Genomic DNA, 11,651 nt, shown 5'->3' with positions numbered 1-11,651 from the left:
ATCTCTCTCCCTCTGACTTATTTCACTCAGCATAATAGATTCCATATACATCCATGTATAGAAAAATTTCATGACTTCATCTCTTCTGATGGCAGCATAATATTCCATTTTGTATATGTACCATTGTTTTTTAAACTATTCATCTATTGATGGGCATCTAGGCTGTTTCCAAAGTTTGGCTATTGCAGGGGTGGCAAACAGGATTTTTACCCTCACTCAAAGTGGCAAAATGCAATATTTGTTTAATATATTATTAAAATTATATGCATTTGTGTGAGTGTTTGTCTGTTTTGACAAGTCACTATGTGGTGTGGCTCTCTGACTCTCACAGTTTAAAATTTTGGCTCTTTGTGTTGAACTTATGGGTATGAGAAAGGAATTTTTGTATTGTATGTTTGTGTTCCTAGAATATATCCCTAGGAGTGGTATAGCTGGATTGTATGGGAGCTCAACATCCAGCTTTTGGAGAAATCTCCATATCGCTTTCCGCAAAGGTTGCACTGATGAAGGATTTTATATATATATTAAAAATTAAAAAGGATAAAAGAAAAGATAAGGCCTCCCAATTCTTACCAAGGCTGTGTTGTTTACACTGACTGTATAGAAAGAGAAGGTACATTAAATGCACCCCATATACACCTCAACCTAGGCCCTTTGCCTGGTCTGTATTGTGAATTGGGGGACAAATAAATAAATAAATTCTTAGTTATGGACATTCAAGCAATGATCAGACCTAAGAACAACTGGGATTTTTGTGTCTTTTTGACAGTCCAAAAATTTATATCATGTTACGGGTTGGCTGGATCATTCTCTGAAATAATGTAAGTGCATGCACCACATTACTACATGAATAGCCATTCTGCTATTTCTAACGATTTCCTTTTTTCAGAAACAAAAGCAAAATCCTTAGTTGGGTATTTATGTTAATCAAAGCACAGTGACTCACAGAGAACCTGGTAATTACAGAGTATTGTACCATCTACTGACTGGCTTCTTACTAGATTTCCAAGGTACTTAGTTTGGATTTTTTTACATTGATTTGAAATATGCTTTCACATTCTTCTTTTAATAATACTTGAAGTTTATTGTAAATACCTCTGACAATCACAAATGAGACAAATTATTTTCCTTAAAAGTTACATGAAATAATTGTCAATACCTGGTTATCTGGAAATTTATCAATTGTAATAATTTACTGCAAATTTTTGCAGTAATTTACCAATCGTAATAACCAATCATTGTCAAAGTTAACAGCTTTCGCAATTTTTTGTTGTTTTACTGTTTATATTTTTAATCAGCCAATTTTAAAATTTATTTAAAGAAAATGTATCACAATTGACACAATTGATCATAATAAATTTGTTTCAGAAAAATAAAGGTAAAATTATTTTAAAAAATAGAAAGACTAATGAGATGAAACAGAAAGAAAAGGTTCAGTAGCAAGTATATTTTTGAAAATCATTGAATGACCAAATAACTCATTAAAGACCCTGCAGGAGATTTAATAACCTTTTCTTCTTTTCTCTCTTTTTTTATAAAGGATAAGAGTTAAAGAAGTACAGTAAGAATGGTGTTAGACAACTAATACTCAAAAATCAAATAACAGGGTTTAACAGGGTAGAAACTCCAAACACTGTAATAGTCAACATATACTCAGGAGCAGTGTCCAAAATACATGAAAAAGGAACAACGCAAACTCTTGACTTCACACTATACCACAAAGAAAACAGCAACACCAGAAATAGCAGCATAGAGAGAACAGGTATGTAATCAACCTTCTACAACAAAGGCCCACAATAATCCCTTAGAGATCGTATACAGGATCACAAGTAAAGAATACCACAGGAAATCACTGACTCCAATGGAAACATCCCATAACACTATGTTTTAATGCCTTTATCTTACTATATTTAAAATAACCTCTCAGCTTTTCTGTCCACAGGCGTTCTTGGATACAAAGGGTGTAAAAAATAAGATGGCAGCTCGGGATACCACACAAGATACCATACCTAGGTGGCACTACGTGATGGCCCCGAGAAAACTCTTTAACATACACTTTATCTCTAGGTTATACCTTCTTTTAGGAATTGAAACACGTGACCAGTCAGACCACCGAAGCAGTAACTGCGATGTACAGACTTAAACTACAGGCTCTAATTATCTAATACATTCAAGCAAACTAGCATTCCCTTGCTATTTTCTCCTCTCCTCTCACTACTTTCATTTTTATTTTTTTCTTTTCTATTCTCTTTACTTTTTTCCTTTTCTCTTCTCCCTTTCTTTCTAATGTATTTTCTCTTTTCTCCCTTCCTACCTTTTCCATATACCTTCCCCTTTCCCTGCTTTGGAAATACAACTATCCCTTCACCCCTCAATCCCATCCAGACCTCCCACTGTATTAAAACTCTTCACCCTCAGTAATTAATCTATTAGGCATCAAGATTGACCTCCTACCCCAACGAACCAGTACCCAGCACCCAAGCGAAGGGACACCCAGTCAAACCCACACCTTGTCTCCTGTAAGAAAAGGCAGCCAACTCCCCTGGGGACTCATGCTGTGTGGCCCTCCCTACCAACTCCCCCTAACATGGACTGTTACTTGAAACCAGACTTAGTTCCAAAAGTATCCCCAATGCAAGAACTCTTCCAAGACCTCCCTGCTGCAAATCTTTTGCCAATCTGAAGAAGGTCAGGGGGTGTGATGGAAAGGTGCCTGAGAACCCACACACCAAAAGAAAAACCCAAATAACAATGGGAAAACCTGTACTTCCAACATAAGCTTAAGAACTCTATTACACCACCTCTTTACCTGCTTTTCCCCAAATGTAAGGTAGTCTTTTGCATCACTTTGGTCCTTTAAATACTTCGTTAATTAACTTTTTAAAAAAATGTCTGTACTACATATACATAGGTGAGCACATACATTTTTATTCCTATTTTTTGTATCTTTTTTTGGGTATGTGACCTGTTTCTTTTTTCCCCCTGTCCACCCCCAAATGCACCAACATATAATGTAGCACCATTTCTCCCTGCAAAGGCACACTAAAAAAGGGGGAAATCTTACATATAAAAAAGAGCTCTTATCTACTAGAGATAAGAACTCATACTTGTTTACAATACAGGGATATGCCATGTGGAATCAACTTAGACCTCAGGTGATTAGATACCATCCATCCAGCCTTGAACCCTGGATCCCAGACATAGAAATGGCACAGTTCTTCACAACAGCTGCAGGAAACAAATCCCATCCGAGACAGCCTTAATACTGCGGGGTCACCAACAAGTACCAGCTCTAATATGATATCCTGACAACGAGGAAAATGGGAACAACTTGACCTAAGAGCAGATTATCCTACCTAACCAGCTAATGATAAGACAAAATCAGAAGACTTGTCACCCTTTGGTAGGTCCAAAAGCCAAGATTGCAATTTATAGATGACTCGCTGCTAGAACCATGACCAGACTGTATATATCTTGGAACCAATAAAAAAAAGCCCTAGTTTGAACTACGACCTGCACAAAAACCATGATCACCAGTTCCAAAGGTCTGGCAGAGACAATTGCAACGGAATGGGGCTTCTGGAAACACAAAGAAAGACGCTATCCTAGGTGCCATCCTAGGTTCAGTGCAAAGACCAAGACCACCAACTACAGAAGATGGATTCAAATGACACTGAAGGAACAGAACTTCTAGAACCACAAAGACTGACTTCATCATAAGTCCCACCTCTGGACCTGTGCAGATACCGAGATCCCTAGACACAGAGGTCTGATTGTATCACCCAGGACAGAGCAGAAGTCTTCCAAACACCACAAAAGCACCACCAGGAGAGTAAATGATCCTGAACAGAGTCTATAGTTAATCTCATGACAATACATGCCAAGGATGGAGAAACCCCATATCTCTTAGGCCAAGTGAACTCCTTTTTGAATGACCCCAATATTTACTGTGCCAGGGCAGGAGGGGAAAAGAAAAAACAAAAAGCACAAAACATTGTTTTTTTTTTCAATAGTAACATTAATTTACTTACACTCAGTCCAATTTTACAGTCACAGTCCAATTTTACAACAAGATGTGCAACAGGCAGAGAAGGAAAAGAACAAATATTCCAAATATTCCAATTAAGTTCTTGTCCTCTAGTGGTATAAGTTCTCAGAAGTATGACTTCGGGGTAACCAATTTTCTTTCCCAACTTTTTCAATGCAGAATTTCTGTGGTCCATTACTCCCCATGAGGTCAGCAAATCCTCCAACTGGCAATCGGCAAGTTCCAGTAACAAATTGCAGAAGTCTCATTCTCTTCTCATTATCAATTTCTTTAACGAACTGCCAAAATCACATTATTTGTTTGCTTGTCCTAGCGTAATGACGGTAGATAGCATGTCTTTGCCAGTCATTCAAATCAATCTCTTGCATTCCACATGAAAGGACCTCTAGTTCCTTTGCATCAAAGTACTGCAAATACTGCTGGGGAAGAATTTCATTAAAACCCTCAAAGAAAGCTTGTGTCTGTTCTTCAACATCTCGAGACAACCTCCATTCAGCTACCATTCTGATATATTCCTCTTTATTTTCTTCTGTTACAAGAATATTGCTGCCATTGGGTTTCAAAGCATGGCTCTTGATTTCACCTAATATTTCTTTGTCGACAGAGAAGTACATTTCCAAACCACATTCCTCAATATTATTTTCTTTCACCCAGATGAGAGAATTATAAAATTCTGGATCAATAGATTCTAAATCCTTGAGCCCAACTGGTTTGTTCAAGATATGCTTATAGAATGGCAAAGAAAACCCCGTGTCTATGAACTTCCCATGGAACAGAGCCATGGCAATAAACCTGAAGTTCTCACCATTGGAGTCACTCGTTTCGGTTAAGGCGTTGTCTCCAAAAGGCCACAGTTAAATGCATGTTACCGGGACTCGGGTCGCGACTCTAGCGTCCCTCCACCAAGATGGCAGCCGGTGCCGAGCCCCGAGCGCGGCGGCCAACACGGCGGCCAACACTGTTTATTTTTTATATATTATTTTTTATCTTCATTTATTATTATTTCTTTTATTTACCTATCTATTTTGGTCTATTTCTTTGTTTGGGTGTGGCTATTGAAGTTGTTGTCCTCAGTTATAATTATTTTTTTTCTCTTCTTTTCTTTTCTTTCTTTAAGTGCTATGCCATGTTTCTTATCTCAAGACTATGGGGTTTTTTGTTTGCTTGTTTGTTTATTGTTTTTTTTGTGGTGCTTATCGTTATTGTTGGAGTCCTCACTGGATATTTGACACTTCTTTTTGTACTGGTGGAGTCTCTCACCTTCTTTTTCTCCTTCGTCTCTCAAATCGATGATGAGAGCCTCTAGAAGGATTCCGCCCATTTTTGGCGTATTAGACTTTTACCCCAGTTTATTACTTTTCTCTTCTCACGTAACTTGAACTAGCTAGTCCTGCCTCCCAGTTAGAGGGGGAAAAAAGGGAGGCACCAAGACCAAACAGGTGCAAGACTACTAAGTAGTAGGCTAGGTACAGAGGGGACCACATATTCTAGCAGCCCTGGGGGTGAGGGAAGAGGATATGGGAGGTAGGACAAAAACAGAGGTGTAGGGAGGACAAATTGGTGATGGGAATCCCCCCTAATTTTATGTAAATATGTACCTAAAATATTATTGTCAACAATATGAAAGCCACTATGATCAAAATAAAAATTATATTAAGAAAAAGAATGGTGTTAGAGTGGCAATTGCTGTTTGCATAGGCCAAGAAAAATATGGGGGACATGGAAAGGAAAAGCCTTGGCCTAAATACAAGGAGACCTTACTCCTGAACTTTTCTGGAATAAGACCAATTCTAGACTTCAGGCATACTAGGTTGTACACCCAAGTCATTGTCTGTTGTGCCAATAATTTTTTTTACACAGTTACTGTTGTTGTTGTCAGGTTTTTGTAGTTAAAGATCCTGGAATCTGTGCATATCCTACATAGAAGTCAGGATGATGTGGAGCGTCCTCTAGTTTCAACTCACAATTAGAGGGCAATTGCAGAAAGCCCTGTCCTGAAAGCAGGTCCTTGTTGTTGTTAAGTCTTCTGAGTGTTAAGGGAATCACTTTTGAGATATCTATCCTTGATAGAGGAATGCTTCCAGGTAATGTTAAAGACAACTGTGGTTGTTTCATAGCTGACATTCTGGTTCAGGGGTGAATGGACAATGCAGGTTTTTCTGAGGCCTGAACCAGGTCATTATGACACTGTTGAGGGTATAAGATCTCATTGCATTACAAGATTTGTGTGTTCCTATCTCTATTAGATAAGAATTTCTTTGAATGTATAGTATTTTCCCATTTTAATGTGCCTATGCAAAAGAGGAACAATGCCATCTGCTTTTATTGGTTCTTATGGGGGCCGCTGGAACAAGTCGAACAATCCCCATAACTTGGTTCTAACATAAGCTTTAAACTAATGGATTCTTATACCAGAAATCCTTGTTGAACAAATCACAAAGAGAAGAACAAATAAAACAGTGGGGAAAATCGTCACTGTGTAAGAGAATATTTAGTAAGATTATAGCTGTTAAGGAAATACATATAAGATATTCAAAAGATATATATGTGTCCCTTTTATGTCTTTTGAAATAGTTGGGGGGGTGTTAAATCAGGTGCACCAGTTTGGTCTGTGATTTGGCCTGTGTGTTCTGATAACTGGCTGATGACAATCCCATATCAGGAAAGATGCCTGAGACATTACTTCTTAGAAATCAAGTCTCTTAACAAGCAAAAATCCACAAGAAAGGAAGGAGGAGGAACAAAAGCCTCTGAGAGTAGGTCAATAGCAACAGTGTATTGGAATCTTCTCAGGCTGAGATTCTATCTTGTCATTTAGGGTGCTGTTGGGCAGCAGGTTTTGTGTGGGGACAATGATCTGTCTCTTGGGGACCCAAGATCTGAAGGTAAAAAGGGCTAAATGTGAGGTAATGATGGTTGGGGGTGAGGGAGTGAAGGACTAGAAATGAGCTTGTAGGGTGGCCTTTAGTTTTATTTCAACTTACTCTGCAGGTGAATTTTCTTATTGTAATTCCTTTCCCATCAGGGAAATGTTGTCTAGGAATAGTCATGATGATTGAATTTTGGCTTCCAAGCAAGCACAAGGAACTTGACATTGGACAGTGAAGTTGTGTTGCCATACATTTCAACCATTAGTCTCTACATGATTTCCCTTTGTTCACTGAATTGATCATCAGAAAGGTTCTTATCATTTTGCATTTGAGATGAAGAGAACACAAATTCTCTGGGACAGACATTCCAGGCGGGTGTTCTTTTCGTGACTGAAACCCAACAACAATCATGCTTATAATCACAGTGTTTAAATAAAGATATTTTAAAAAAAAGAAATTCCAGAAATATGTAATACAATTTCTGGGTATCTTGAGGCTTTCTCATTCGATGAAAAGAAAAAACATGTAAAATTGTATTTATCTTTATCTTTCTATTTTAGTAATAAAATTTGTGTTCACTTTATAAGAGAAAAAAATAAGGTTGAAACAAAAAAGTCCTTTCTTCATACTATAGGGCATATATAAAGGGTAAGCTGGCAGTTATAACATAATTTGTCTGACTTTACTGTCCTTATGATTTTTTAAGATTTTGCTTCTGAATATACTAAAGTAGTAACCCTGTCTCCCAATCGATTCCAACCTAGCATTAGGAGTCATGGAATGTTTGTTCTTTCCTCTAATTTTCTGAAATGTCTGCAATTCATTTTAGACCACATTTTTTATAATGTGCTCATTGTTCAAGTCTATCTTCTGATATCACATTCTCAAGGTAACTCAGAGGAGATGTTTCAAAAGAAAGTGCACAGTGCAATGCTGCTATAAGTTATTCTCTCAAGGTTCTGCATTTTGTGTCCTGCTTTGAAGAATTACTTTGAGAGCTTACACAGAGCTGAGGAAGAATAGAGACAAAGTGGCAAGTTTTAGGGACTATTTGTTTTGGTAAATTTACCACCTAGCATATTCGCCAGGTTTTAGTATTTTTGTCACTTTTTCCAGGTTATTAATTGTCTCCATCTCTCAGCCCCTTATTAGATAACCACTAATCAGTTTCATATTTTGTAAAGCTGTTTTGCCTTTTCTGGATATATAGATATATGTATATATATATAAATATATATGTATATATAAATATATATATATATGTAAATATAGATATATGTTTGGGGTTTGGGTCACACCCAGCAGTGCTCAGGGGTTACTCCTGGCTTTATGCTCAGAAATCACTCCTGGCAGGCTCAGGGGACCATATGAGATGCCGGGATTCGAACCACCGACCTTCTGCATGCAAGGCAAATGCCTTTCCTCCATGCTATCTCTCGGGCCTTCTGGATATATTTTTTTTTCTTTGCTGTATTTATTTATTTTTTAAATATAATTTTTATTTTGATCATAGTGGCTTACATATTGTTGACAATAATATTTTAGGTACATATTTACATAAAATCAGGGGGGATTCCCATCACCAAATTGTCCTCCTTACACCTCCGTTTTTGTCCTACCTCCCATATCCTCTTCCCTCCCCCCCCAGGGTTGCTAGAATATGTGGTCTCCTCTGTATCTAGCCTACTACTTAGTAGTCTTGCATCTGTTCAGTCCTGGTGTCTCCCTTATTTCTCCCTCTAACTGGGGGGCAGGACAGTTACGTGGTTTTGTTTGAAGGAGAGAAAAGTAATAAACTGGGGTAAAAGTCTAATAAGCCGAAAATAAGCGGAATTCTTCTAGAGGTTCTCATCATCGGTTTGAGAAATGAAGGAGAGAAAAAAGGTGAAACATTCCACCAGTACAAAAAGAAGTGTCAAATATCCAGTGAGGACTCCAACAATAACGATAAGCAAAAAAAAAAAAAAAAAAAAAAAAAAAAAACAAGAAAAAAAAAAAAACAAAAAAAAACAAACCAAAAAAAAAAACACGCCAAGGTCTTGATATAAGAAACATGGCGGGGCCGGGCGGTGGCGCTAAAGGTAAGGTGCCTGCCTTGCCTGCGCTAACCTTGGACGGACCGCGGTTCGATCCCCCGGTGTCCCATATGGTCCCCCAAGCCAGGAGCAACTTCTGAGCACATAGCCAGGAGTAACCCCTGAGTGTTACTGGGTGTGGCCCCCCCCCCAAAAAAAAAAACAAAAAAAAACAAAAAAAAGAAATATGGCTTACCATATAAAGAAAGAACAGAAAGGAAGAGAAAGAATAAGTATAACTGGGGACAACAACTTCAATAATCACACCCAAACAGAGAAATTGACCAAAAATAGATAGGTAAATAAAAATAATAATAATAAATGAAGATAAAATAATATATAAAAAATAAACAATGTTTTGTGCTTTTTGTTTTTTCTTTTCCCCTCCTGCCCTGGCACAGTAAATATTGGGGTCATTCAAAAAGGAATTCACTTGGCCTAAGAGATATGGGGTTTCTCTGCAATGGAGTATATTGTCATGGGATCAACTATAGACTCTGTTCAGGATCATTTACTCTTCTGGTGGTGCTTTTGTGGTGTTTGGAAGACCTCTGCTCTGTCCTGGGTGATACAATCAGGCCTCTGTGTCTAGGGATCTCAGTATCTGCACAGATCCAGGGGTGGGATTTATGATGAAGTCAGTCTTTGTGGTTCTAGAAGTTCTGTTCCTTCAGTGTCATTTTAATCCATCTTCTGTGGTTGGTGGTCTTGGTCTTTGCACTGAACCTAGGATGGCACCTAGGATAGTGTCTTTCTTTGTGCCTTCTGGATATATTTTTAAGAGGAATGTCATTTGTTATGCCTAGCTTCTTCCACTGAGCTTAAAGTTTTTCTATTTCATAGCAAGTATTTATCTTACTCATTTTATTTCCTAAATTATATTAGATTTCAAGACTAAACCTATATTTGTTCACACGTTTCTCTGTATTCTATATTTTAATTTTATATCACCAAAGAAAATAATTTTTTTTGGTTTTTCGGGCCACACCTGTTTGATGCTCAGGAGTTACTCCTGGCTAAGCGCTCAGAAATTGCCCCTGGCTTTGGGGGACCATTTGGGATGCCGGAGGATTGAACCGCGGTCCTTCCTTGGCTAGCGCTTGCAAGGCATACACCTTACCTCTAGCACTACCTCTCCAATCCCAAATTTTTAAAAATAAAATTTATTGATTCATAATTGATATGCAGTAAACTGAATATATTTTAAGTATAGAACAGCATGAGTTTGACATTTGAATACAGGTCAAACCACCAACTTGGTCTATGCAACAAATATGACGCTCAACCTCAAATAATTCCTTATGTCTGTTTGTAAACTTCTTGTAAACTTCCTCAGACATCTACTAAATTGTTTTGTCATTACCTATTAGTCTCTAGTTTTATATTTTTTATGTGTGTAATTATAAAACATGTACTATTTCATGTCTGATTTCATTGATGCAGAATACCATATACACTTGAATATAAGTCAACCCAAGTATAAGATGATCCCCCTAATTTTACCCTTAAAAACTGGGAAAAGTTAGTGACTCGAGTGTAAGCTGAGGTGGAAAATGCAGCAGCCACTAGTAAATTTCAAAAATAAAATATATACCCAAAACAATTACAATAATTGAGGAATCAGTAAGTAAATAAATACATGATTATATTTACAGTGTCAATCATAATTTTTGATTTACAATGTAAATCAAACATGATTGTTTGATATACCTTATACCATTAACATACCACATTAACCCATAGTATTTAATGGCAACTTTAAGAAAGTGAATAAACCATTTAAGACAGTAAAGCATTGTAAATAAATGGTTGGGGCCAGAGAGATAGCATGAAGGTAAGGCATTTGCTGTGCATGCAGAAGGGCGGTGGTTCGAATCTCGTCATCTCATATGGTCCCTCAAGCCTGCCAGGAGCTATTTCTGATTGTAGAGCCAGAAGTAACCCTTGAGTGCTGCCGGGAGTCACCCCTCCAAAAAAATTAAATAAATGGTTAAAAACATGAATTCTTTTTTTGTTTGTTTGTTTTTTTGGCCACACCCGTTTGATGCTCAGGGGTTACTCCTGGCTAAGCATTCAGAAATTGCCCCTGGCTTGGGGGAACCATATGGGATGCTGGGGGATCAAACCGTGGTCATTCCTTGGCTAGTGCTTACAAGGCAGACACTTTACCTCTAGCACCACCTCGCTGGCCCCTAAATTCTTATTCTCTAAAACACCTGATTATAAAGATTCAAGATATATAAACATTTATTTACCCAACTTTACTGCTATAAGTGGGATTTTCAAGTAATTAATTGTGTCCTTGAATATTGTTTGTTAAATAGTTCAGTGACATACAGATGAGTTCAGCTGCCTACCTCTACAGCTCAGCTGTCACTTGTGGACTGAGTTGAAGCACTTCCCCCTCTATCAGATGGCAGAAGACGACTGGAGACTATTTGTATTTGATTGTTTTTGCACACCAAATCAAATAGCCTGTACGACCTGAGTATAAGCTGAGTTCGGGTTTTTCGGCACATATATAGGTAATCATTTTTCAATTTATTCACATAATAGTTGTATGACACTTCTAAATTTTATTGTTGAGTTATAGTTTATGCCTTGTAGATACCTAAAATTGCTTATCTATTCATTACTGATGAGTGTTAGAACTGTCTG

At 37.6% G+C, this 11,651-nt stretch overlaps 1 protein-coding gene and 1 non-coding gene across 2 annotated transcripts; one reads left to right on the top strand and one right to left on the bottom strand.

Moving 5' to 3' along the window:
• Nucleotides 1-556: 556 nt before the first annotated feature.
• LOC125995622 (small nucleolar RNA SNORA51) lies at nt 557-688 on the top strand. Its single transcript, XR_007491117.1, has one exon. It is a non-coding gene; the product is annotated as a small nucleolar RNA SNORA51 (small nucleolar RNA).
• A 3,466-nt stretch (nt 689-4,154) lies between these two features.
• On the bottom strand, nt 4,155-4,837 carry LOC126033602 (E3 ubiquitin-protein ligase Itchy-like). Its single transcript, XM_049790588.1, has one exon. It carries the CDS (start codon nt 4,828-4,830, stop codon nt 4,336-4,338), a length of 495 nt encoding a protein of 164 aa, XP_049646545.1. The 5' UTR covers nt 4,831-4,837; the 3' UTR covers nt 4,155-4,335.
• Between the last annotated feature and the right edge of the window lie 6,814 nt (nt 4,838-11,651).

This window comes from Suncus etruscus, chromosome 17 (genome assembly GCF_024139225.1).
Source record: "Suncus etruscus isolate mSunEtr1 chromosome 17, mSunEtr1.pri.cur, whole genome shotgun sequence".
Classification (NCBI taxonomy): Eukaryota; Metazoa; Chordata; class Mammalia; order Eulipotyphla; family Soricidae; genus Suncus; species Suncus etruscus.
Note: the sequence above shows the minus strand (reverse complement) of the source record. Positions and strands in the feature narration are given on the sequence as shown.